This window comes from Gymnogyps californianus, chromosome 8, assembly GCF_018139145.2.
Source record: "Gymnogyps californianus isolate 813 chromosome 8, ASM1813914v2, whole genome shotgun sequence".
Taxonomy (NCBI): Eukaryota; Metazoa; Chordata; class Aves; order Accipitriformes; family Cathartidae; genus Gymnogyps; species Gymnogyps californianus.
Genome location: NC_059478.1, coordinates 4,484,876 through 4,512,809, shown reverse-complemented (window position 1 = coordinate 4,512,809; position 27,934 = coordinate 4,484,876). Strand labels below are relative to the sequence as shown.

The following is a 27,934-nucleotide window of genomic DNA, read 5'->3' as shown; positions in this document are numbered from 1 at the left end:
GTGTGCCACACAAACACTGATAATCATCACTGCTCTGTGCCCAGTCTTTCACTTTGGGAACAGGCATAGCAATATGTCCTTTGATTTCCTCAATCAAGAGCCTACAAGGACAAAATCTACATTATACACGTTTACCTATCACCCTATGTATTTTTGGAGGTTATTATACTGTATACCCTAATGGGCACGCCGTAGTACTTTTTGCGACATTAATCACAAGGAAATAGCAAGAAAACTCCAAATACAACTGGAGTAGCTTCAGCAGATCCATTTCCCCAGGACTGCAGCATTTTTAAAGCAGACAACTTTCTGTCATCAAAATCCTCAGAGTTCTCCCAAGATCTATTTGATCCTCCCTTCATTCACAGCCAAGGAAGCTGCTGGGTCATCGCTGCAGGGACACAAGAAAAGCTGCCTTCAGGATGCTGATGCGAAATGCTCTGCTTTACAAACTATCACATCTGATTCTGTCCACAAAAATTTGGCAGGAGGACTATTTGGCTGAGACTCAATCAGACAAGACCGATGTACTGTTGACAGAAAGCTGGTGCAGTTGGGTATCTAATGAATCAGACCCACTCCTGAATGCAGCTATGGCCAACGCATCCGTTTCCTCTTCCTAACGTCATATTTCTCCTGGATGAGTTTTACTGAGGTTAGATATGCTTTTGCCACACTTGAGACCAGATCACCATTTCACATCCGTGATGGTGGATATCCATATTTAAGATCATCTGCAAGTTGCAGAGCGTGGTGGGAGCAGCCTGTCGCACAGGCAGCACACAGCACCACTGCCAAAACCCGTGCTGGCAACCAAGCTGCTTCTGGGCAAAGTTCAGCTGGGTAATGTTGATCGAAAAGCAGTAAATGGTTTGATAACCAGCTTGCTTGAAAGCGATTTCTCTCCTTCCCTCTCAGTGATGTTGACAGCTGTGATCACTATACAATTCAAACAGATTTCCCTATTACATCGCAAATTTGCCTTCCTGGGACACAAGCTCTCCTGCATTTCCAGTCCCCTCCTCTTCCTCATGCTATGGCAGCCTCTCCCATCCTCCTCTGAAACCTGGCCCCAAACACAACTCTGACGCCAGGCGTAAAGGGACACCAGCCAACCTGTAAACCCCATTTTGCTGCTGGTGGTGGTTTGACACAGACGGTGCTCAGATCCTGCAATGCTGAAAGACGGGTAATTTCCGAGACAGGCTGGCTGGTACGTGCTTCCAACAGAGTGGGAGGGTGTTTCTCAATTAAGACTTCTGGACAGTTGCTCCCAGCACAAAACAAACACCAAGCACGCTTTTTGCCAAAGTTTCAGCATTTTATTAGGAGCTGAGCTATCCTAATTTGAAGCATGTATTCTTCCTAGAGGTCCTGACTAGACATTTTTATTTTAATTTTGTATTTAATTTAATTTTCTTAAATTAACATAATGCATTGAGAGTTTTGAATTTTTTTTTTTTTCTGGAAATCAGAGGAGGGCAAAAAACCTAAAAAAAGTTAATAATCAACAATTAGATTACCCTGCCAAACTTTAGAAAAGCACATGCACCTACCCTTTATGTCCATAGCACTTCATTTAAAATAAATACCAAAAAAGACAGAGGCAAATACATCAGAAAAACAGCAATTACATGTAAAACATTTAAAGTCAGATTTATTCTCCCAGGCTTCTGCTTGAATCACTGTTACAATAATATTTTAACAGCTTGAAAACAAATTACTCTTATAAAATTGTGACTATTGAGAATTTTGAGTTCTCAACTCCGAAACATCTTTAGTCAATGAAAATCCCGTAAGAATAATGGTGAATCATGGAAATAAGAATTTCTGTGACAGAGTTTGCTGAACTAAGATTATAGTAATGAAAAATTATAAACCATCACATTGTATAGTTTGATAAAATGAGTGGTAGAGCCTATACAGTTCAGCTCTTTCTACTTTGCTGAATATTTTAATTTCATTGAAGTGACCTGTTGATCAAAAAGTTAGTTTCACTATTAAAATCACAAGAAACCAAAGTAATGTTTTGAGAGCAACGTTAACTGGGTTGTGTACTTTGAATATTTTCTGCAAACTAACCTCTCCAGGTACTGATTAAAAACAGGAAGCAACACAAACCCAGTGTATGTGTGTATGCACACACACACGCACACATATATATGCAGTACAAAAAAGTATATAGCACTGTTGGTATCCTAAGATTAACATTTCTTGACATTTTGTGATTTTAATCAATAACTCATAAAGACATTTCAGGAAGCTTTTGGCAGCTGTTTGACAGGCAGAGATTTGTAAATTTCTTGGTTCGCATCACTCAGCTTGTGGAACTCATCAACAACTTATTTCACTAAACCATCTGTAAGTTTAATGAACCAATAATTAAAGTTTGGCAGGTGCATTGCATTTTTGTGCACTCGAGGACTTCAGGGCATTTTTTATCATTCTAGATGTAATTTTCAAATAAACATATTTTTGGTTAAAATACATTTTTAAAACCAGGCAAAAGAGGAAACTCACTGAGAACTATGACCAAAAGTCTCAGCTTGCCTTTTAGGGTTTGACTAAATATGCCCTCAAATGTCCTTCCCACATTGCTTAAGGATTTCAATATATTCATAAAATTATCTTATATGGATTAGTTGAAACTAAGGGAAAGCCCCTTCCCCCAGAAGTACTAGCGAAGCTTTCAAATCTAAAGGTAAAGTTCTGGAAAACTGCCAATGTTCAAAAAACAGGAACAGAATTTGAGAGACTTTAAAAAAAAAGAAATAATCACAATTAACATCCTTTAAGTAAATAATGTTACTACTACTTTCCCCAAAATATTCAGGGAAATGTGATTAAGACAAAGGACAAAGCCTTGGCCTTTTTTCTTTAATTTAATTTCTCTGTCTTCAATTATTAATTCTGCAGTCTCATTTATTACTGACTATATCAACTACAACTCCTATTCCCACCTGGGAACTAATACAGCAGAAGACATTTAGGATGAACCACACTACACTTCCTTAATTTAATTCTTCCTCCTTCATACAAACAGATAAAAATTACTAATTTCCATAGAATTCTATGTATACAGTATATATATCAAGAATTTCTACAGAATGTCAGTGAGCACAAACTGCCTGTTTTACACTTGAATGAACATGTGTCAGGAACAAGACAAAGTTAAAGGCTGAAAAGAATCTGGCCATACTCTACTCCACTATTTAATTTGCTACTGGTAAATTCAAAATGCTTACATGTATCCTTACACTGATTTTTCAGAACATAATATTTAATCTATCACACACACACACAGATGTGGTTTTAAGTTTTTTCAAGAAGATATGCAATGCAAAATCAAGGTATGCGAGCTATTTTTTCTAACCTGGTAGTTCCTCTTCCACTGGTAGCAACAAGACTGCAGCGCTGCACGTTGCACGACCGTGCACTGTGCTGCCCTTAAACACGAGCCACAGACCTGACATCAGTTCAATGACTCCAAGAGGATGAAGTTGACCTTTTGTGCCGCCAAGGAGCACGAGGGTGGATAAACTCAGGATCCAGGCCTGGGAAAGTTTGATGGGTAAAGCCACGCTGCCACAGTTACGCTGGCACAGACTTCTAGCACAGTACATCAAAAGACTCCTTTTACTGGCATCGCTTATGTCCATTTCTTTACTGTGAAAGCTATACTGTCAAAACCATTTTTTCCTAAATAAAATCTGTGCTCTCTGTAAAACGCTGTTTGGTACAAAAGCATTATGGAAAAAAAAATAGCTTTGGTCTTGTGCGCAATGAGTTGGCATCCCTAAATATGGCAATAATCTTGTGTACGCCCAGTAGTATCCCTCTGCTCAAAATTTCACCACTGCGTTTATATGTAGCTCCAGACTTACAGAGGTAATGTTCATTCTGCCACATAAAATACTGATGAATGTGGATAAGCGCAAACACAAAATCTACTAGCTTCATGCACCCATAGTCGTCCCAAAGGGGATAAACCCACACAGAATTAGTGCTGTTTCACTTGCCCATCATCGCAGTTAGCTGATGCAGTGAGTAGGTGATCCGAATTTTTCTAAGGCTGGCATAAAGGTTATAGATTATATTTCTCATATTACACTACAACGGCACATATTCTGCCTGTCCTAGGCATTTACTCCCAAAACCACAGCAGAGGGAGAAGCTTATGCACGTAAAAAAGAATCTAGTGCTTAGTTTTATGAAACACTGAGGTTTTGAGTATCTTCAGTTCTGATTAAAGTACAAATTCTTGGTCCTCAGAGATTTCTCATTTTTAAAAAATTGTCAGAAACATAGTCTCTCCTCCTCTATGGAAGGGGTATATGTCAAAAGGGATATATGTCAGAAGAGGTATATTTAGCTAATAAAACCTGTCAGGAAATGACATTGACTCCACAAGTCAAGACTCTAATAACACAAGCATTATTTGTATTGTTCTGTCTTTTTTCCCCCCTTTTTTTCTTTTTTTAATAAACAATATTATGTCATTCAGCAAAGCTAAGCTGCCTGGGTGATGAAGTATGCTAAATTTCCTGGCATTCTCCATCTGGAGGGCCAGATACAAAGCCTGATTAAGTCAAGTGAAAAAGAGCTTAGTGGTTTTGTCTCTGCTTTCCTTAGAGCTCATCACAAAACAATTCAGAATGATTTGGCAGTCCTTGCCCAAGAGACCATCAGCACTAAAGCAGCAGGATGGGACGGAGGAGTGTTTAGATACACTTGGAGGTAAACTGGAATAATGCTTGCACATACAACAGATTCAACCATGCGTTATTAGTCCCTATGACAGGCACTATACCCAATTCTACAAGTGACTGTAGGTATCCAAATTCATCTGCACTTTACTAGCAATCAGAGAGTTTGTGGGGGTTTTTTATTTTTATCTAACATCTCACAGCACAGAGACACACTGGTTCAACCACCCACCTCTTTTTCTTTACACTTAACATCTTGTAATACGCGGAGCACATTCACGTATGGGAGTGTACTGCAGAACACAGAGATAGGTTTCAGTAGCACAACGCAAATGCAAGACAAGTCACTGTATATAACCACAGTATAGGACTGCACAGGGTACGGAAATAAAGGAAAGGCACCATCCCACTAGAAAATGGGATGGGATCAGTAAAGAACTGTCTTCACACGCATCACATAAAAATGAAATTCTGGTGTACAAGGCCATCGACCAAGCGTACCTGTGAGCTGCAGCCAGGTTTAGTTACAATACCCCAGAGCAGACTCAGCTAGGACTAGGTACTGACTTCTGGATTCGCCACTGTCTTTGGGGTTTGAGTCTGCTTTGTACAGCAGTAGAAATGATAAAAGCGCACTTCTCTGCACTCTAGCATGCCACACCAATTTCAGGCCATTTCACATACAGACATCATTTGCTATGACGGATAAAAACACCTTTAACAATTTATTTCCCAGATAATTCTACACATGCATTTTAAACTTTTTTACATACTGTCAACTGCCTTTTCAAAATCAAACACAGAAACAGCAGAAAACCAAAATACATCAACATAGCTTGATTTTTTATGGATGTTTAAAACTAACCTTGGATGTCACAAGTATAAAATTTGAAATGCTGAGCAATAATGCACTTTCCATCAGTACTAGAAGTAGACTGGGTATGCTGCTTATTTGGAATCATTACAGGACTGAGAACAAAAGCATTCATGGCTTTAGGAAAGATTTTTTTTTTTGTAATGCAGCCCTGGTTGTGAACCCTTCAAGCTAGTTAAGGAGTGGCACCGATCCCCATTAGCAGCACTACCGTCCAGCCCTCCCAAGCTAACAGGAAAAAGAAAGACTCAGTGCTTAGGAGATGGGATTATGAGAAGCCAAGAGCAAAAAATAAGAGACCTCTCACGTCTCCATTCAGTGTCAAGAATCCTGGGGGGGAAGCAGGTTTGGGAGGGAAGATGGCAAATTCGCAATGAATTAATTTCGAGAAAATGTGATCTCACCGCAAGCAGCCGAGGCACAAACAGGCGATGCCCCATCCCCAGAAGTTCCAGCACCCGACATGCATACTCATTCACCAGCTTGCTCCTCTCGTCATGCATGTCCTGGGACTTTTTGACAGGCGGTGTGAGCTTGGCAGCTGGGGTTTTGCAAGGTACCCCTTCTTCCATGAGCAGTAAGTAGTAAGTATCCAGAGTGAGAAGAACAGGCTTTGAACCGCAATTTCAAAAAGTGCAAGATTAGGAGAGCCAGCCTCAGATCTTTGAAATGGGCTCGGATGGCCACCTACAGCAACGCCCGTCGGCCTCTCAGAAAGAGAAAAGCATCTTTGCTAAGAATCATGGAAAAATATGATCCACCGTGCTGGCTCAGCCAGAGTCCAAAGTAGGTTTGAAAAACAAACCAGAGAAAACATGGATCTAAAAATGTACCTAAAAAGCAGGAAAATGGCAGAAAATGAGTGCAGGAAAGCTCAGATGGGAGAAAAGCGATGGAGAGCTTTCAGGGCTCAGTGTCTGGAGATGCGTGTGCAAGCAGACAGCAGCAGCAATAAGAGCAATAAAGCCAGGGCAGTTCTGAAGCTGCAAAGAGAAAAGGATGAGCTCATTGCAATCTCTGATTCGTGACAAGCGTGGCGGCTGCCGCTGCTGCCTCTCGCTGTGAATCAGTAATGAAGGGGTAGGCAAGGAGGGGGCTGGGAGGAGGAGGAGGGGGTGAATGAGCATGCCGAGAGCCTCTCGGGGGAGAATGCCGTAATAAGAAGCCAATAGTGAGCGGCTGGACAGCCGAGCTCCCCCTCCCCGTGTCCCTTAAATCAATTCAGCTCTGAGGGTTTTTGCTGTTGAATCCCAGGCTTACGGTATACGAACTGCATCCCCTAACATTCGATGGTTAGGAAGAAACCGGCCTGCCAGCCGATATAACGACTTGTATTCGATCTGCTTCTGAATAATGCAAACACAGACTCAGTGCAACCCGGAGATGGGCAGGTAGGGCAGGAGACCCTCATCCCTCCCGGATGATGAATGGGAGAGGAGCAAGGACATCGTGATGGACTGCTGCTGAGTAGAGCGCAGCAGGCGGCTTCTGAGAAGCTGAGAAGCCATAGCCCATCTTTGCACAGCTTGTGCAGGATTGAATTAAATAATTTAAAGAATGATAATTTCCAGCGCTGTGTTCTCAAGGAGGCATTTCTAAATCCGGACATGATGGGCAGAGAGGGAATGATGTCAACGCGTGCATTTGAATTGATTCAAGAAATTAACTGCGCATTTGTAAGGAAAATGCTATGATGTCACACCTTAAATTGCCTCGCATCGCTCCTACGCAGGGAACAGGCCAGGTGCCTCTGCCATCTGGGTAAAGACAGCCTAGCAGGTATTACTCCATTTCATAGGTCTGTGTTTTAGACAGCATGGTTTTACGCTGCTTCAGTTCTGAACTGCCCAATTGTAAAATGGGCTATGTAACAGAACAATACACATTTCCAATCGGAGCAGATAGTAATATTCCATACATATCTAACATACAGAAAGGTGGTAATTTAAAATATTGTGAGAAGCTCTATGGATCTAAAACACATTAATTGCAAACAGTTCTGCAAATGCATATTTAAGCTCTAAACATCATTTGTCTAACATGTCAAAAAAACCCTATTTAGTTAAAATACTAATGCCAAGTAAAAATCTGTAGCATGGAGTCGTTGAATTGAAATAATAAAGATGTTCATGAGTAGTTAAAATATGAAAATAAGTTTAATTTACCATTAACAAGCCTAGATAAGTACTACAAAAAGCACAGAAAATTAGAAAAATAAATTAATTGCACTCAGTCTGATACACCACCCATAGTGGACTCCTTTCAAATGCAAGTAAATTTTCTTGGATGAGAATTTTTTTTTAAAAAAGGACATTATTACCCAAAGTAGCCCCATCCACACAGGTCACTGGCTCACGGTGACACATGAAGCAGGTGGGAAAATGGTTAAAGCAGAACCAGCAGAAGTCATAGGTCAAAGATGACAGATGACAACAATGAGGCCTCAACGATTCATCCTCTGGTGATATGGGATTTAAGTCAACTAAAGCACCTGCAAATTTTGTGCAGTATTGAATAAGCTACTTAATACAGGCGGTCTTTTGAAAGCTGATTTAAGTATCTCAGGTTGTGAAACACTATTTTGCAGATGAAAATCTTCCATACGGACTAGTCCACAGAGCAGGGTTCTGAAGAGGTGGAGGCTACAGCATTTCTGTCTAGGCTGAGATTAGGGGTATTTACTGAGGTCCTTTTCAAGAGAAGCCGTGACTCTCTTAGGAAAAAAGAAACCATAGCCAACACACGTTTCATTCCAGTTTAAGATTACGGTGAAGATTGTGATGGGAGCTCTCCTGTACTTTCCAAACTCCCTCCGCCTGCAGTTCCAGAGATTCTGGTTTATTATCTAGTTTGTTATTATGCGTATAGGTAAACACCACAATGCCGGTCAGTTATCCATCACAGGTTAAATTTTCAGCTTACCAGACTGTACGTTTGTAGGGTGAAAGGGTTTAAGAGAAAGGAAGTAGCTTTTCATATTTTTTCCAAATTTTTAAAGTGTTTCCATCTAATTTAAACACACGCTGGTAAACGTGATATTCTAGAAACATTAGGTTCTATCTTCCACATGCGAATGAAAACATTGCTCAAAACATTAAAAAGGAAGAAATAAGAGCATTATACTGCATGTATTGGGAAGCAAGTTACAGAGCTGGCTAGAAGCAGAGAGGTGAAAGGGCAGAGTCACTGGTGACTTGTGGGCAAAACAGGCAAGAGGACAGGTAATTCAGAGCACCGTCCATGTAAAAAGCCTTAAATTCTTCCTTGCATAAATCAGACTTTAATAAGCTAATAGCTAACTCTCATCCTTATAGAAATTCAGGTTTGGTTCTTTTTGGGTAAGGTTGTGGGCTTACGAAAAATGGAATGAAGTGATTATTAAATAAAGTCTTTAATTCTAGAAAGATATAATAGGATCCAATAGTTAGAGGCTAAAACCAGATGAATTCAGGTTACAAATAAGGTGCAAATTTTTAGGAATTAGGAAATTAACTACAGGATTAGCTTCCCAAGAGATGTGGTCTACTACCATCATTAGGATTTTTACATCAGGCCTGGATTTCTGATTTAAAAAGAGGTCTCTAAAATAAAAAAAAATTCCAAGGCTTGACAAAAACCCCCGTAATTATCAGCTGAAATCCAATGCTCCGTCTTTTTGAGGAACTCCTTTTACACAGCATAACAGTGAAACATCATTCAGATTTGCAGTTTGAGACTTTTTACACTCCCTACCATTCTTAAATACTTCTACATCCTCATTGAACACTACATCTTATTTTTATCTGTGTCTGACCAGGAATTGTGATTTTTCCTTCATGTAAACTTCACTGCTTTTATCCATGTCATTAGATTACTGTCCTGCAGCCTTCAGAAGGGCCTGACTGAAGTCAACTTAAAAACTAAAAATGGCCCAAAAGGCAGTAACTTGCACACTAAGTAGAATGTCTTAGGCTAAAAACGTATTACTCGTGCTTTGATTTCCGTGTCGTAGACTATCTGGTCTTTAAGTACAGTTAAATTCTGTTTCTGGCCTTCCTATCCATGAAATGTCTGTTTACTCACATGGTACTGATGCAGTTCAGATCTGCTCAGACGTACACAGCTGAAGTCCACTGAACTCAGAAGTGGCTAACGGCAAAAGATTCTCTAAGCAAATAAAACCATATAGAATATGACTTCAAATTATCTATATTTTCTGAATTCTGTAGCAAGATACCAAGGATCTTGATGGGGAGTCCCTTATAAATCTCTGCACTTTAAAATATACCAAATTAGAAAAACACATGGAACACCATAGAACATAAATATATATATGTATATACACACATATATGTATATAAAACCTGAGAAAATGTTTGGGAAAGGCTCACGGGATTCCAAGAAAAATGATGGGATTCAATCTATCATTTTATGACGGTCAAAGCGGGAGCTTTGTGCTTCTTGTACTGTTTTCTGTGGGGAAAAAAGTATGTGCAATCATGACTGTTGCAGCTTCTATCTTTAATATTTTGCCAAGAGCGCACAACACACAAACGTGTTAGTTCTAGGTGTTCATACTGGTTTAGTTCCCAGATAACAGTGTTCTCACTTGCGTGTTTAATAAGGCATGACAACTTGCTGTAAAAACTGGAAACCTGCCCACCCTGCATAATTTTAAAATTACGACCCTCTGTGAGCACTATAGATTTCTTTCTCCCTCTCTGCTTCCTCTGCCTGCCCACATTCTCCCTGTGCGAGCAGCCCAGCCTTCTGCGTCCTCCCTCTGCCCCAGTCCTTCCTGCAAAACCACCACTGGTCTTGTCTCCTATCCTGCGCTTTGTGTTGACAAGAATATCAAATTTTTACGATAATGGGGCACAGTACTGAAAGGTCAGTACTGAGATAAACTAAACATTTTCATAATTGCTATATCAATGGCTAACTGATCAATGCTGATGTATGATAGCATCTCTCTCTTCTATGTCAACTGTAAAAAAAAAAAAGGAATTGGATTGCCTTTAACATTTTAGTGGCAAAAATTACTGACTTTGAAAAGCTAAATAGACTCTAAAACTGGAAGAACAAAAAAAGAAGTTCTCTTTCAAGTTTATTCCTATAAAAGGATAAGACAAATTCCGCACCAGAACAGCTCTGAAAATCCATACGAATTATATCATGGCCACAATAAGAGCTTCACCTCTTACCTTATCAGAAATTACTCTGTCCTTTCTGTTCTTCAGGTCTAATCACAACTGTGTAATCTGGATTTAGTGAAGTTTACATCTTTATCATTATTAGAGAGAACATGATAAAACAATTTATTTCCACAGTAGATTCCATCGGAGATCTGTGCTGGGGTCGTGCTGGTTGGCCTATTCTTAAATGGCTTGGAAAAGAGGGTGACTCATGAGGTGACAGTGTTTGCAAATGCTACTAAATTATTCAGGGTTTTAAAGACAGGGGCTTACAGTAAAGAATTGCAGAAGGACTGTAAGAGACTGAATTACTGGCCAATAGTACGGTAAATGAAAGTCAATGTAGATAAATGTAAATTGATGCATATGGGGAATAGTATGAATTTTACATATAAATGATAGACTCTGAGCTGACAATTGCTACTCAGGAATGAATCTTGGAGTCACTGTGGACAGTTCTATGAAAATATCAGCTCAGTGCACAGCAGAGGTCAACAAAATAAATCAAATGGTAGGAATTAATAGGAAAGGAATAGAGATCTAAACAGACAATGCCATTATTCTACAGTATAACTCCATGATGTGTTTTCATCTTTGATATTGTGCATTGCTCTGGTCCTCCCATCTCAAAAAGGAGGTAATAGAGACAGAAAAGTATTTATAAAGGGAATAAGGCTCATGAGAGGCTTCCAAATGAGAAGACAAAAAATAGACTAAGATTATTAAGCCTGGAAAATAGACAGTTGATGAGGGATAAGTAGACCTATAAAATCATGAGTGGTGCGGAGAAAGTGAAGAGGTACCGACTGTCCAAAATGCCTTCCAACACAGGAACCAGGAACCTCACATGAAACTCATCGGTGACAGGTTCAAAGCAAACAAAATTATAATTAAACTGAGAAAATCTCTGTGGCTACTAGTTTATATGTGTTCAAAAAGTCACCCGACAAACCCATGGAACAACAATCCATACAGAGTTATTAAACATGAGACACTACTTTCTCAGAGAGTCTCCAAGACACAAATTGCCAGAGGAAAAAAAAAGAGTATTATTGCCCTTTTCTTACAGTCTTTCCCATGTACGCACTGTTGGCAACAAGATACTGGGGTAGATAAGCCTACAAATCTGATCTGGAATTACTATTTTTATGTTTTTATTTACTTCAATTACATACTTAAAAATTTTTCCCACAGAATCACAAGATTTGCTAGGTACATGAGTCATATACAGGATATTGAAAGAAAAAAAAAAAATCAGAACTATATGTAGTCCTGAAAAGACCATCTCCAGTTTCCAATATCTAGAAATTATGAACAGACAGTATAATGGGGAAGTGCCATTAATATATAAATGAGGGTTCAGTGCTGCTAAAGAAATGCAGTCCAACAAATTTCATGCTTTCTCTGCTTTCAGTCTTCTATTCCTTGAAAAAGAGAATGCCTTTTCTCTGTCAAAATTAAAAATTTATGGTGAACATTCAGCTAATAGACATTGAATTGATTTTAGGTGTGAGGAGGAGATCAAATGGGCTAACAAAGTAACTAGTCAGGACAGGATGGATTTTTAGCATGCAAATAAAGGTGGACATTTAAAAATAGAAGACTGGTTATATTAGGGCTAGAAAATCAATCGTCTGGAAGTTGATTGATTCTGGACATTTTCAGGTACAGATTTCTCTTTCTAAAGATATAACCTCCAATAAGTCACCAAGTACTGTTTTTTCTGGTAGGGGGAGTGGGTTGGGGGGGGTGAATTCTTCAGCCCAGCAAAACCTACAGTTTAAGGACCTCCTTGATTTAGGAACTGGAAATATAAAAGCAGTGATCTGAAAGCCTCTTAAAAAGTGAACTTCTTGTCCTCTGCCTAATGGAGAAGACCTTGAAAAGAAAACAGTCGGTTCTGATCTCTAGCACCAAAGAGTTAGGATCCACTTCTGCACCAGAAGCTTTAGCTCTTATCCTGGGATCAGCTACATAAAGAAGCTATAAAAAAAATTGGTATAAAGAACATCTATTTTGCCTTAGATTCTAATGTGGACACTTCCGTTTTATCTTGAAGAGAGCCTTTTGCAGATGTAATGCACTTACAGAGCAGACTAAATCAGATCACCTAGAATCAAACCCAGTTTAGGTTGGAAAGGAACCCTATACGTCACTTCATCCAACCTCTGGCTTAAAGCAGTGCTGATTTAAAAATCAGTTCAGGCTCCTCAAGCCATTGCAAATGCAAAGTAAGAGCGTTTGCATGCAGAGAGAATGAAATAGCTGTTTTATCTCTTGGATACAAGGCCTAAGCCCCGTTACTTACACACTCAGTGCACTTTTGATGTGATACCTTTCAAAAAGTTACAATAATTGTCACAATTTCATCCTCAACTGAAAGACAATTCACATTTTTTAATTACCTGCGTTGACAATATGCAAGTTTTACCTAAAATAAGCACCTGTCCAGTCTTCATTGACATCCTTGGATGTTTATCTAGTAGGATTATACGAAATATCAGTATCTTATTTCAGTAAGACATGGAAGAATTTGGTTGTTCAACTTAACTATTCCTCTTATACTGCTTGTTTTCATCTGACTTATAAAACTTATTTCATTACTTGCTGTTATGACTTGAACCCTTTGGCTTTTTCCTTGTTTGTTTTCTTAAGAGACTACACTACTTTTTAAATACTAATGCCGCAGGCTAGATAGTGGCAAGTGATAATTTCAGAAGCAGGTGATAAAGGGAGGTATAATCTCAAGGGATGTCACACCAGTCACTTTGGTTTACACTGCAAGCCACACAGCTCCCTGAAGGAACAGGTATAACTCACCAATAAACAGCAGGATCCAAGGTGCACAAAAATGGATGGCTGCTCTGGCTATCTTTGGGTATGTCCACTTCTCATGAGCATAAATTTTTGAGCTATGCCTTTAACACAGAACAAAATTTCAGAGTTCTGGGTTGGTGCATGTGGTAATTCAGGAGATAAATGATGGACAAAATCCGAGACAGGTTAGGTCAGATGTCTATCCAAAGAAGATAATGTCTTGAAAGTGAAAAAAGAAAACCTACAATTCACTATATGTTCATTAAGAAGTGAAATGTAAATGTATACAGAAGTACAGTGTGATTTTATTCAAGATTCGTGCTCTTACACAAATCCACATCTAAGGTGGTGAAACAGTATTTGTGGAACCCTCTGGTTAGTCATGAATACTATTTCATACAAGCATAAGAGAACAATACAATCCTCAGTTATCAGATAAAGTAGATTTTTTAGAAATAAGGAAATACAACATTAATGCAGAAAACATAGTGTGACCTCTCTTAAAGATCCAGTCATTCACCTCTAAAAAGATTAATACAGAATTGAGGAGATGCAGAAGAGTACTACTAAGATGCACTAGAGTTCAAGAACACTAAGAATATTGGTTTGTTTAGTAAACAATATGAATAGTATCCATAAATACTTCAAGGTGATAAACACTAGTGTGAGTGTCACTGGAAGGGGACTATTTAAGATAAAGGACAACGCTGATGTAAGAGTAGATGAGTATAAAATGATCAGTAATAAATTTAAATCGGAATAAGGGAAATGGCCTTCCACCAGCAATATTGCTGCTGTTACTAGTTTATGAAATGGATGCCATGTCACATAATGGCATAATATAGCAGAGGAGCATTTCGTTTGCCCAGGAGGTCCTTTTCAGTCCAGATACAGAATGATATAAAGATAACAAATAACCCTCCTTATCCAAGGTAATTTTGACACTTTTTTTTTTAATCTAGGGAGCCCCTGTATCAACTACTTGAACGAATAGCATGCTGTCCCTGCCATTGTAGCTGGTATGCTTCTCCCTAATCTGTTGGGCACAGACTGACACAAACAGCGTTGAGACTGAAAGGTGGCAACAGAAATAACCAAGAAATACAACTGCCTTGCTTGTGTAATATACAGTTATCACTTGATCACGTGCAGTAGAGAAGGAGTGTAAGAACTTATAAGCACTGTTAGAAATGCTGCTCACATTTGCCTGAGTTCAAGGAACGATATATAAAAGTACTGTTTTTAAGATAATACATGTACTGAAGTAAATCTCTGTAAGATAATAATGCACTGGCTGGGAAACACAAGCAGTAACAAATACATTATTGTTTCTCATTATTTAATACACATTTCAATTTGAATATTATACACCTTCCTGATCAAAACTATGGCTTTCCTCTGGCATTAAGCAACGTGTTCTTAATGGTCACCCAGATGAAAGCTCAACAACTTAAGTGTTGTTATGAATCACACTCCATGAGTAGATGAACCCTCAAAAAGAAAGTCTGCATACGGATCTACTTTAAAACCCTGTGGTTCATTCTTGCATTTCCAGTTAATGTGTACTCTTCCCTACCTTTTCAGTAGTTAGCAACTGCAACAGCAGTTAATCTAGAGCCTGATTTCTCCACAATCACGTATTTTAATACCTGCCTCAGTTTGCTAATTCCAAAATAAAGCACGCATTTAGCTGGTTTTGCTCAGGTAGCAAGATCAGAAACAGAAGATTAAGGAAATAATTACTGAAATATTAAAATACAAAAGAAAGCTTATTATTGATATTTTTTTCTTAGCGTATGTGAAGATTTTAATGTTTACTTTGTAATTTACAACAAACAAACTAACTAGTTGATGACAAAACGCATCGGAAAGTATGTTGGCACTGCAATGGTACATTTTCCTCTGTCATTCTCAATTAATGGTCTTAATTGGGATTTTTAAAAGGAAAATATCTATGTTGTTTGTTGAGTTGTTCTAAACCACAATTTTCTACGCTGCCTTTTTCAACACTGGGGTTCTTTTCACGCCCCAGTGCTTCACTGTATTTTCTGCTGCTCAGAAAATGAAAGGTGAGGGATTTGATTTTCTATCAGCTCAGCTTACTAAATGTTAATTCAGGTGGAGTCTCTCCATGACGTAACTAAATGATTAATGTCAAACTGTCAAATACTGCCACCAGCTGGAGAGCCTGACAGGCGAGCATACTGTGGAATACTCGAAAAGCAGTGACATGCATTAGAAAGCCTCACATTTGGATGCTATGGAAAAAAAAGACTGCTTTTCCTTTGATAAGAAATCAGATTAATGCCCTGTTACAAATTATGGTCTCCATAGCTAAAGAGCTTTAATCCTCTAGCTGTTCATTGCTACAATCAGAATATGGGAGAAGGAAAGGGAAAGGATTCCCCTTGTGTCTTAAATACATGTTTATTTTCCAAAGATTACTGCATCAAGATGTCTCGGGTAATTGGTCACAGAAGTAGTACTGTCATTTCAAAACTAACAAGCATTCACTTTGAATACTAGCAGCTGGTTGTAACAATGAGAAACTGCATAGAGTAAATGGGAGTTCAAGATAAAAGCTTCTCTTGCTATTTCATGAGGGATTGTGAGGCACACGCTTCACAAGGAAGTGAGGAAAATGGCATTTGCACAGTAAAGACTGTGATATTCCACTGACGAAGGATTCCTTCGTCCAAATTAAAAATGATCCAAAAGATTGTGGATGAGAGAATAATCGCTCTGTTTTAACAGAGAACAAATCCTTAGGAGTTGTCTTCATTCGCTTCAGAATCAGAGAGAAACAAGATCTTAGAAACACACAGATTTTAAAGTGGTTGTTCTGCAGCATGCACATTCAGTTTCTGTAACTTAAAAAGACAGGCACGCTAAGCCACTTTGTTTCTAATGATTAGGAGAGATTATGAACACATTTGAATAGGAAAAAAATTACTTCAGGTCTCAGAGTACAAAATTATTTTCTTCCCTAACAGAACAGCAATTCCTGCTGAAAGCAAATCATATGCTAATTCAATTGTATATAATCACCAGCTCCATCTTGGTACCACTATGGAACTGTGCTCTCATGTGAATGTTTCTGACTTAAAAGTCTTATCTTACGTACCTGTATTTTCTTTGTACTTGTTTTTGGCTGCAATATAGAAATACTTTCTCAGGATAACACCTCCCTTACCATTTAGAGCCTATTACTGCCAGAACACGCAGATACAGCAAATTGCATATATATAGAAGAAGAACTGCTATAATTAGAAGTTATCTTCTGCAGAATACTGCAGAATTAAAACCAACTCTTAAAACTCTTAAACTTAGAGAATAGTTATAATAAGACTGACAAAATACTTTCTTGAATTTTCCTCCTCTGGAACAGCCAAAGAGAAATGTTCAATTGGATAAGCAGCATGTTGTGGAATATATATAAAATGAAAAGACTGAGCACTTTCTGTTAAAAAGAAATTGAGTTAATCATTTGTGTTGGGTTTGTGTAGCAGCGGGGGACTACAGGGGTGGCTCCTGTGAGAAGCTGCTAGAAGCTTCCCTGGCTCCAAACTTGGACCCGCCTCTGGCCAAGGCTGAGCCAATCAGCAATGGGAAGAAGCTACTAGAAGCTTCCCTGGCTCCAACCCAGACCCGCCGCTGGCCAAGGCTGAGCCAATCAGCAACGGTGGTTGCGCCTCTGGGATAGCGTATTTAAGAAGGGGAAAAAGACTGCTGAGGAGAGAGAGTAAAAGGGTGGAGGAAGAACTACAGTAAAAAGAGAAGGAGAGGAAGAAGAAGAGGAGCTACAGTGAAGAGAGGAGTGGGATGTGAGAGAACCAACCATGCAGACCCCGAGGTCAGTGCAGAAGGAGAGGGAGGAGGTGTGCCGGAGCAGAGATTCCCCTGCAGCCGGTGGTGAGAGGGCAGGCTGTCCCCCTGCAGCCCAGGGAGGTGAACGGTGGGGCAGAGATTTCCCTGCAGCCCGTGGTGAGAGGGCAGGCTGTCCCCCTGCAGCCCATGGGGGTTAACGGTGGGGCAGAGATTCCCCTGCAGCCCGTGGTGAGAGGGCAGGCTGTCCCCCTGCAGCCCATGGGGGTTAACAGTGGGGCAGAGATTCCCCTGCAGCCCGTGGTGAGAGGGCAGGCTGTCCCCCTGCAGCCCATGGGGGTTAACGGTGGGGCAGAGATTCCCCTGCAGCCCGTGGTGAGAGGGCAGGCTGTCCCCCTGCAGCCCGTGGAGGTGAACGGTGGGGCAGAGATTCCCCTGCAGCCCGTGGAGGACCCCACGCCGGAGCAGGTGGCTGGGCCCGGACAGGGCTGTGACTCCGTGGGAAAGCCCACGCTGGAGCAGTTCATGGAGGACTGCAGCCTGTGCAGAGGACTCGCGTTGGAGAAACTCATGGAGGGCTGACCCCTGTGAGAGGGACCCCACGCTGGAGCCAGGGAAGAGTGTAAGGAGTCCTCCTCCCGAGGAGGAAGGAGCGGCAGAGACAATGTGGGATGAACTGACCGCAACCCCCATTCCCGTCCCCCTGCACCACTGGCGGGGAGGAGGTAGAGGAATCGGGAGCAAAGCTGAGCCCAGGAAGAAGGGAGGGGTGGGGGGAAGGTGTGTTTTTAAGATCTGGTTCTATTCCTCATCATCCTACTCTGATTTGGTTGTTAACAAATTAAATTGGTTTATTTTTCCCCAAAATGGAGTCTGTTTTGCCTGGGACCATAAGTGGTGAGTGATCCCTCCCTGTCCTTGTCTCGACCCACAAGCTTTTTTTGCTCTATTTTCTTTTCCCCATCCCGCCAGGGGGGAGGAGTGAGCGAGCGGCTGCGTGGTGCTTTGTTGCCGGCTGGGCTTAAACCATGACATCATTCAACAGAAAAAAAAAATCCTTATTTGCAGTATGACACCCATGAGTTAAGGACTTCAGTGCTTTCCAACCCTTGTCACATCTTCTAAACAGCTGTTCTGCTGCTAACCTCTAGCATACTCACTAGCAGCAGCAGGAAACCTAAGGAAAACAGGCCACTGGGTGTACACCCATGGCCTCAAAGCCATCCTTCATAACCAAACTGAACGAAGTTCTCCTTTCCTGGAAACCTTTGCCACCCATGTTCAGCTCAGTGCAAGTACTCCTCCTTTTCTTTCTTCTATTTCAGTTTTAAGATCCATAAGCTGGTATCTCTACCTCTTTCCAGAACCTGTTCCTACTACTATAAAAGCATACCTGTTGGGTGTTGCTTCAATGCTTGCTTTCACTTCCTTTACTATCTATCGTGCCATAACCTACTAGACTTCCCTTTATCCATACCGGCCTTAAAAACCAGAAAATTAACAAGCCCCCATAGTTGCAAATAAAATACGAAACAGGAAGAAAAGAGCACACACTTCTCTCCCCCCTTTTTACAAATTTAGATTTGTGTAGGAGCACTTCCCTGGAAACGTACATTAAACAAATTTCCTGTTTATAGGCGACTTCATTTAATACATATACTCACGTAGAAAGTCACAACACCATTTGACACATTAACTGTGTTAGCGTAAAACACAAGTTTTTGTGGACATTTCCTTACCCTAATGCTACATACTATCTCATACCTACACTGCAGTACTTCACCAAGTTACCCAACCTCAAGTGAAAATACATGTGTTTTGAAATTTCCAATTGCTCTGTTCACAGCATATGTATCTGGTGCGGAGCACTTTTGCTGTAGGACTTTGTGCCGCAGAAGTTGAATCTCTGAGAATTACTCTTCACTGAATAACTCAACTAGTAGCTATTTGCCCTTTCTAGGTAATTGATAAGGAACTGGGAAAACACACTGGAGGACTAGCAACAGCCAAATGATACTAGCCTGTGTCCACGTTACGGGGTGCTTGTGTTAGGAGTGACAGGCTGTTCTAGCCTGAGCTTTAGCCTAAATTATTTGATGGGAATATCATTTGAATTCAAAGGTGGCATTACAAATTCCATACCACGCGCCTGTACGTGGACTGGATTTGAACTAGAGCCAACTTGTGAAGGTCAATGTAAGTTAACTTTGAGCTATCTCACTGGCATCAAAAGGGCCAATGCTTTACTTACAGGTTTACTTGTTTGTTTGTTCAGGTAAATTCTGCGTCCAAGCCAAAGACAGAAGTTCCCCATATTATAAAAGATTTCCATTCCTCTCTTGTCATTACCAATATATTTGATACCAAATAATATTCAATCACTTGTTTCTTGGATAGTTATATGAAAGAACCCAGCCACAAAATAAATATGCTGTGAAATGAAATCAGAATTGTTTTCTTAATAGTAATACATATGAGACATTTAAATCCTTAGACTGTACTCCTCCTTCCAGGAACTGTATGACATGATTAAGTTTAATAAAAACAGATCTACCGTAAGTACAATTTTGAAGACATCTCTACCCAAATGGATGATCTTTCTCCTCCATTCCCTCCTCCAGAAGTCCCACTTTATCGTTCCCTTAGACATGATACATTAAGCTAAGAAAATTTTCCATACAGTTTAATAAAATAAAAAACCCCACCCTTCTAATCAATGACTTACCTTTAAGAGAGCCAAGGCTACGTGAAAGATTATGTTCATACCCTGAAAATAAGAAGAAAAAGACTTCAATCAGTCCCAGCATACAAATCTCTCTTCCCTATGACTTATCATTATGTAGCATCATAACTAGATGCTGCAAATCTCTAGGGAATGCTTCCCTTTTCCCTGCTACACTTCAAAGTTCATCATTAAAACCCCAAGGCAGTTTCCAAACTCCTGGCTGGGGAAGACGACGGCTCTTTGGAGCTTTTGGAATCTTACTGTTCAATTCGTCAGGTGCTATGGATGTGACAAGATATCCATCCATCGTTTCAGTACCTGCCAATGTCGGTTTTCATGAACAGTGCAGAATATTGTAACAAACAGGGTATCAAGAAAATGTAATAAATATTCTAGTTGATAGGATTTTTGCCAAGTAACTGAGCTTAGCTGTGATTAATCATGTACAATCTTTCATGCTCAAACTGTAAAAAAACCCCAAATAAAATTAAAAAACCCCACAAGTACAAAATACACCTTTTTTCTCTTATCAGTCAAAAATCAAAACCATTCATAGGTGAACAAATTGATGTCTGTATCAAATAGTCTGCTTTCTGGTTTGCAAAAGCTGGAAATGCAAGTGTACAGAAACCCAGTCAGTGAACAATACAATGCTAATGTTCAATTGTTTCAAAATCCAAGAAAGTAAAACCACTCCATTGACTGACTACAGAGGGGTGAAAAAGGCTACATTTCCACTTATGTTTTATATAAAAATATGAAATACCACTCCTCCGCTTTTATTCAACTTCTTTTTATTTTGACAATCGAGACCTTAAGATTTTCCGGGGGGAAGGGGAACACATACCCTGAATGAGGCTCCTTTGGAGCAGCCTAACTGAAACTACTCTTGGGGTCCTGCTTAGAAAACTAGCCGGGGCAGCTCCGGCCAGAGGACACAAGACGACAGCCTGCCCGGCAGTGCATGCATTGCCTCTGCTGATGGAGGAGACTCTCCTGTCTGTAGCCTAGGTATCTTGATTATTGAAGATTATAAATAGCTTTGTGTTCATCCAAATATGAAAAATGCCATATGCAATTCTCATTTGCTGTACTATGTACTTTGTGTTCAGACTGTTTTCCTAGATTATATTTTACAAATCTTCTTGCCTGCTTGTTTAATGGCATGATAAATCTTTTCTTATAATGTCTTTCAGAGCTGACATCTACAAACGTCTCAACAGATTTGCACACAAGTAATACTGTCACTGCAATACCTACTATTGTGGGATAATAAAAGGACCTTTTATAAGGGAACCCTCTCCAAGAAATTTCTCCTTCTGCAACTGAGTATTTTTCCAAGCCTCTTCCTGAAAGCCTGAGACCATATTTCCATAAAAATTAGCTTTTATAAAAATCTGCAGAGACTTTTCAGAGGCATTCTTGTGAAGAAATTGTATTTTTTTACATGGATAGTATGGTACCTTGAAGGGATTTTACCATTAATGAGTCTTGGAAATGCTACGACATTAGACATAATGAATATTGCAACACTCGGTGAATTACTTTGCAATTCGATGCATAAGCATTATGATAACAAACTGACTTTTTCCACTAGAGGTCACAATTGTAGCAGGACTGAACCTTGCTTCATTAATAGGAAACCCTTCTTCCAAATGGGATAACAAATATTTAAGTACAACAACAGTTACTTTGGTTTTTATACTTATTTTTAATAGAAAAAATGTCTGCCTGTGAATTTCAGTCATGACACTGATAATACTAGAGCACCAGCAGCAGTAAAATAAGCTCATAGTACTCTCAGTTTTACTCCAAGTATCAATCTGAAGTCAACAGTTCATTCCACCCTAACAGAGAGGATTTGATGTGAACATACAATCTATAAATGAGAGGTGTAACTACAAGCCATCACAAACATGGTGTTTTCTTCTTAACTAACTGATTGATCAGATTTTGTTATTTTATGAGTACGAGTATTATGTCTAATTGTTGGATTACTGAGGAATTAGTGTCCTGTCTATTTTCTGGCACTACCAAAAAAAACCCAAAAAAGAAAACCAAACCAGTTTTCATTCATTTTCTAAATAATTTTTTTCTCATCTGCCTGAAACTCACATTGTTCCTGAATTCACACTAATCAAAGTCTCTCCTGGTACTGCTCTTATATGAACTCTGTTCGCATGGATAGCAAATGCAGCAGAAAGAGGTTTCCTCCTGCCTTGAGAATCCCCAGCTCTTCTTCTAGCCCCACCAGGCATGGGGCAGCTCCCAGACTCCCTCACGTTACTTGAGATAACCTGTTCAATGCACAAGCACCCTAAAATCAGAACACCAAAAGGACTTAAAACCTTCGTATACAGCTGTCCTGCACGGCACTCCGCTACTCCTGGCAACAGAAAGCAGCTCGCACCTTCCTCTTTCCTCAAAGGGAGCGGTAACTCCCAAATCAAGGCAATATTTTAGGCCTGAAACATCAACTGCTGCAGTTTGATGCTGACCAGCTTGGACTTGCTGGACCTGAAGGACTGATATACCCCTTGACTGCTGAGTGATTTGGGGGTGGCATCTGGCAATCTACAGTAAGGCTTCTGCTCATGTTTGGATTTATAGCAAGATGCTTTAGATTTCAAATGTGGTGCCTTACCCACCCATTTTAACAACACATTTTATAACCACTGATCCACTTACTTGAGCGATTTTTTCCTAATGCGTGCAAGACTATTCTGACATAGCCAAGTTTAATGATTATGGTTATGAAAAAGAAGGCTCAGCTCATTTTTCCACAATCTCTTATTTAAAATCCTACTTCATTTACCACACACTGTTTTAGAAGATTCAGCTTAAACTTCTCCATCTATTTTAGAAGAAGGACCAAAAATACCAATGTGCACCAGACATATAAATCATTGCTAGCAATATTCCTCCAGCAATTTTATAATGGAAACATGAAAGTACATACAAATCATCCACAGGGGGAAAGAGAAGGGAGCCCATATTAAATAAGCTTTGGATAATTACTTTTTAAAACCAAAGGCCATATGTTTACCTAGGCATTTGGAAATAAATGCTTTAATATCATGCAGATCTCATCTTAATATTTAAAAAAATTTGCAAACGTGAAAGTTGTTCATAATTACCTAAACACTTGTGGTTTTTAATATACAGCAGTCAAAAGTAAAAATGTACACTTACTAAACAAGAACTGTTATAAGAGCACAGGATATGACATCATCATGTCATATCGCTTCTCGATTATGCAGCCATTCTCTTGTTTTTCAGCCTGAGAGGCTTTGCTGCTAGTGAGTAAATGAAGGAGGAGTGTGCAGCCTGCACAGCTCGCAGACATTAAGCCCACAGGCACAGATCCCAGAAATGAGGCATGTGGATATCCTCCTCCAAGGAGCTTTTTTAACTAGCCTTTTGCAGAAGGCCAGCAGTTTCTACGACAGCCTGGCTTATCTGCCTAGTTAAGCATCGCCCAGGATCTTCTTTTTTCCAACAGGTGTCATTTAAGAACCCTCAAGGTTGTGTAGAGGCCTAGAGCATTTTAAGAGATCTCATTAAGCTCAGGAGTTTCGGAGAAGGAACAAGCCCATCTCAAAGCAGACAACTCTTGACTATTCTGCAGTCAAGATGGTAAGATAAGGGTCAGGAAAGGGAAAATGTTAGAGTTTGTGCCATCTTACAGCCTCCTTACGGCTCCTGCTGACTGCCACGCTGGCCATTCTCTGCTTTACAAAGACTTCCATAGGACAGCACTTACTGAAGAAGAAAGAGCATAGTTTTGCAGAAGAACCCTTCGTACCTACTGGGATGATAGTGCTGGGATGAACACTCACCATCCAGTAGGTCACCACTTAACTCATTAAGACTGCCCTTCATAGAAGCATATGCTTATTTGTATTATATGTCAAAAGATTGTAATTTCCGACGGAGATTGTACGTAACGTTCTCATGGGCAAACCAGTGAAACTATATCTCATGAGACTGTAAAAACAAAACACTTCAACTGCAAATGATACATGTGCACTGAAATTAAGACTGGCTTAAAATAAGTGGAAATCTTATTATGTTAACTCTCTTCTAGTGAGAGATTTTTGCAGTTCCTAACTCCCTCTGAAGTCAAGATTCCTTCTGCAGATAGAAGCCCTCTTTGAGGAGTCCTCTCTTGGAGAGTCTCTGCACTCTGAAACAAGATGACTTCTGAAAAGGCCTGAAAAGAAGATTGGGAACAAAGAACAAACAGAGAATGGTAAAGAGCCAATTTTGTAGGATCCAGTTTGTATTCAGTGAGATCTCTCCGACAGAAAGGATGCTGTGGCTTCCTTTAGAAGGGAGGAGGCATATCCATCCATTTGACCCAGCAAATCTACCCAGAGATCGGAAAAAAGGAAGTTAAGGGGCAGCAACTAACACCTGCTACTAGCAAAGCTCAGCAGCCAAGCGAAGAGCTGACGGAAGAGTTAGGCCAAACAATTTAATCATGTAGTAGCTGGACAACATTTGCATAGGGGATGACTTTGGAATTTATCTCCTGTTTTAAAGCTTCTCTTCAATGACAGAAGCCTTAGGAGAAGGTAGGCTATATTAAATACTAGCATCTCTCCCTCTCCAACCCAGACCACCTGACAGACATTCCTCTGGTTACACAGCAATACCCTCTGCATCATTTTCACAAACAAAAGGAAGTGAATCTCTTAAAAAAAATATGGAAAATTCATTTTTTTATCAACGTCCTTATCTGTGGTTTTGTTCCTAGATATGCAAGACATGTAGGAGGAAACAGTGAAGATACTGATACACTATTCTCAAAAGTTCAGCACCAGGTAAAGAAGATATATGTGAAAGTCAACTGAGCACCTCCTTAAGGTCAGAGAAGTCTCAAGCCTCACATGACATGCCATCAGGAGAACCAGTTAACCTGTTCCAGCTTTCTAATAACTGAATTTCCCTTTTTTTAAAGAGAGATTAGCTATTCAACTGAAGTTAATTTGACATTGTTTCATAATTCAAAAGTGTTTCATAATTATGTGTTAAGTTGCACACTCTTTCAAAGGAGCTACAGAGGGTAATTGGGGTTACAAACTCTAAAGGAGAATTAAAATTCTATTTATGTTTTGGATTGCTTCCAGCAAAACATTTGTTTGGCAAGTCTAATATGTTGAGAACACAAAATAAACTTTAGGAATGTCACAAATGTATTTATTTTGCTGACAACATAAATATATGGTCTGAAGCTCAAATTTCTCTTTGTAAGTAACGCAGACTTGGAGCACGCTCTGCGGGGATATGCATGTTAATTAACATCTTTTACTCAGATATAGTTTGTATAGCTTGTACATTTATTCTAGTTCAATGACAAGACAACTAAGGGAAAGAAAGGTTAACTCATTCAAATAAGGCACAACGTAAAATAGCAAGCTTTGTATAAGCAACAGATACAGCTTTCTAACTAAACAGTTATATTAGAGAGAGAAAAAGAAAAAACAAATTGCATAGAGATCTTACTGCTAACGTATGCGGTATAGTCGACTTCTTAGACTGGGCTTCCTCCAGTGACTCCATATACGTTGCCCACTACAATAACTCACAACAGGAAATGCTATAACACAAGAAAGAAGACAATACAGAAATCTCCATCCTGATACTATGATGCTGTGAATAATACACAAACCCAATTAAAACCAGTTGCCTGAATTATTAGATGAGCAGGTACCAGGGAGATGGTAAAAATGGCACCATGGGATTCAGTACTTATTGTGCCACTTTCCTGTATTTTGCAGCATGAAAAGGCACACAATAAATACTACCAGGCAACCATGAACCTGTATTAGTATGATTTCGCATGAAATTTTGGTTGGTTGGTTGCTTTTAACAGAAATGAAAGGGATTTAGGAATGCTAGTGAATATTTACATGTTTTGGGTGATTTTCACGTAATTTGCTGCTGAGATGTTGCTATGGCTGAACGAAGGTAGAGAGTGCTATAAGATTAGCACTTTTTTCTCTCCGCTGCTGTGACTGTTTTCAAAGAAGAAAAATTACAGCCACAGAATTTTAAGTCATTTCCATGTATCAAATTGCTGCATGACACTGGGTATTTCTGCAGTGGCACGTTCCTAATTCACAGGCAGCTGGTTATGGGCTGGCAGCATGCTTTCTCCATTTGCTTGACCAAGCCATACACTAACATTACTTTTCTGGTTTCCAGAGGATTAAGTTACAGGATTTTTAGACATTCCTTTCCCTCTTTCCAAACCTGATTAATATGGGGACAAAGAAAGGGGCCTGAATCCACACTAGGCATCAAGGGCCTTATCACATACGTATAATGAGGACAGAAAAAGAGGCCTCATATCTCTGTAGATAAGACAGGTCCTCATATGGAAACAGGGAGTGGCTGTTAGACATGCCCAGAGGAGCAGGAATCTTCCAGACCCCAATTTTCTTGAGAGGAGACAAGATGAGGGCTTCAGAACATCTCTTGACAGAAAGCTGTGCCTCCTTCCCCCTCTACATGCGGTCACGTAACACAAAGAAAAATGCATGCCCATGTTAAATCAATGTCCTGCCTCCCTGCACTCCATCTGATCTCCTTCCCAGAGTTCATTCTTCATCTTCTCCCTTTCTCTGCCACAACACAGTCCTGGCCAAGGACAGACCTCTCTACACCTTAACATTCATCTTCCCTTTCCAACAGTCACTTGAATGCAAAGTTCACGTTTTGGTTTTACGTACTTAGAAAATTCAGTACGGCCTCAGATTCCAAGCACGAAGTAATAGAAAGTGTTTTGGCACAGGCAGACTGCGCTACCCTCTTCTTTAAAAACAGTCCCCAAATTAGCTTAACTTCCTGGATTTGTTCACGGAATATCACTCTCCCATTTGTGATGCTTTCCTTCAGTTATTTCTGAAGCGTTTTTCAGGACTGCCAAGACTGCTTAGAATATGCTGCTATTCAAATACAGCAGATGGCACTGATGTTAAGTAAGCATTATGGAAATTTACTGTATTCCTAGAAAAATCAACCAAGTGAACATCAACTAGTAAGTGGCTAAAATATTTCAGTCGCAATGGGGGAAAGTAATTCAGAGACATACTGTGACATGGCATTAGATGTCTCTTCCCTCTAAGGCACAAACTAGGTCATTCAAACAGGTCCCTCATCTTTGGTAACTTTTCACCTGTATCTTAGAACATTTTCTGAAACAGAAGCAGCCTCAACATTTTAGGACCACAACATTTATCAACACCGCCGAAAAGGTACCTTCTGTTCACAGAAGTTATCTTGAATTGCAGATTGTTGTGAGACTGTTTTTTCTTTGCTCCAGCTGAGCATTTATCACCAGCCTTGTTATTTTTGGGATAAACAAGCTGCAGCTATGAATGGAAGATACATAAATTATGGATGCTCAGAGGAACAGCTGGACAACATACTGTAAAGGGTTATGTTAAACCCTATGGCTCTCCAAGAACTCTATTAAAATACTCTTCTCCTCAGTCCAAGCTTGAATTATTATAAATTCTGCGTAGCTTTAGAAGTGAATAGAACATTTTGTGTTCCCCTGTCCCTGTGGCAATACAGAACACGGTATTACATACCTCCACTATTTCTGCTGTTGATTGAAATCTTATATCCAAACACCTAATACTTCTTATGACCTTCACTTTGAAAAGAACTTAAAATGCTTTAACATTATAATCTGAATGTTTTAAACACACACATAACAAAAGCTTTAAAAGGTTCCTCATGCAGTAAACACACAATCAAATACTACATCCTTTTTTCTTTCTTTTTACTTTAATTTCTGTTC

General features: G+C 39.7%; 1 protein-coding gene across 7 annotated transcripts in view; it reads right to left on the bottom strand.

Moving 5' to 3' along the window:
• The window catches only part of RABGAP1L (RAB GTPase activating protein 1 like), a 257,343-nt gene that overhangs the window by 67,269 nt on the left and 162,140 nt on the right, over window positions 1–27,934 (bottom strand). For 5 of the 7 annotated variants that reach the window (XM_050901438.1, XM_050901437.1, XM_050901439.1 and 2 more), the window contains one exon: window positions 20,122–20,163. In XM_050901438.1, the coding sequence (XP_050757395.1) occupies window positions 20,122–20,163 (42 nt within the window). Of the gene's footprint in view, window positions 1–5,984; window positions 6,153–20,121; window positions 20,164–27,934 lie in introns of those variants that run through there. The other 2 variants (XM_050901443.1, XM_050901445.1) reach the window with 1 other exon arrangement.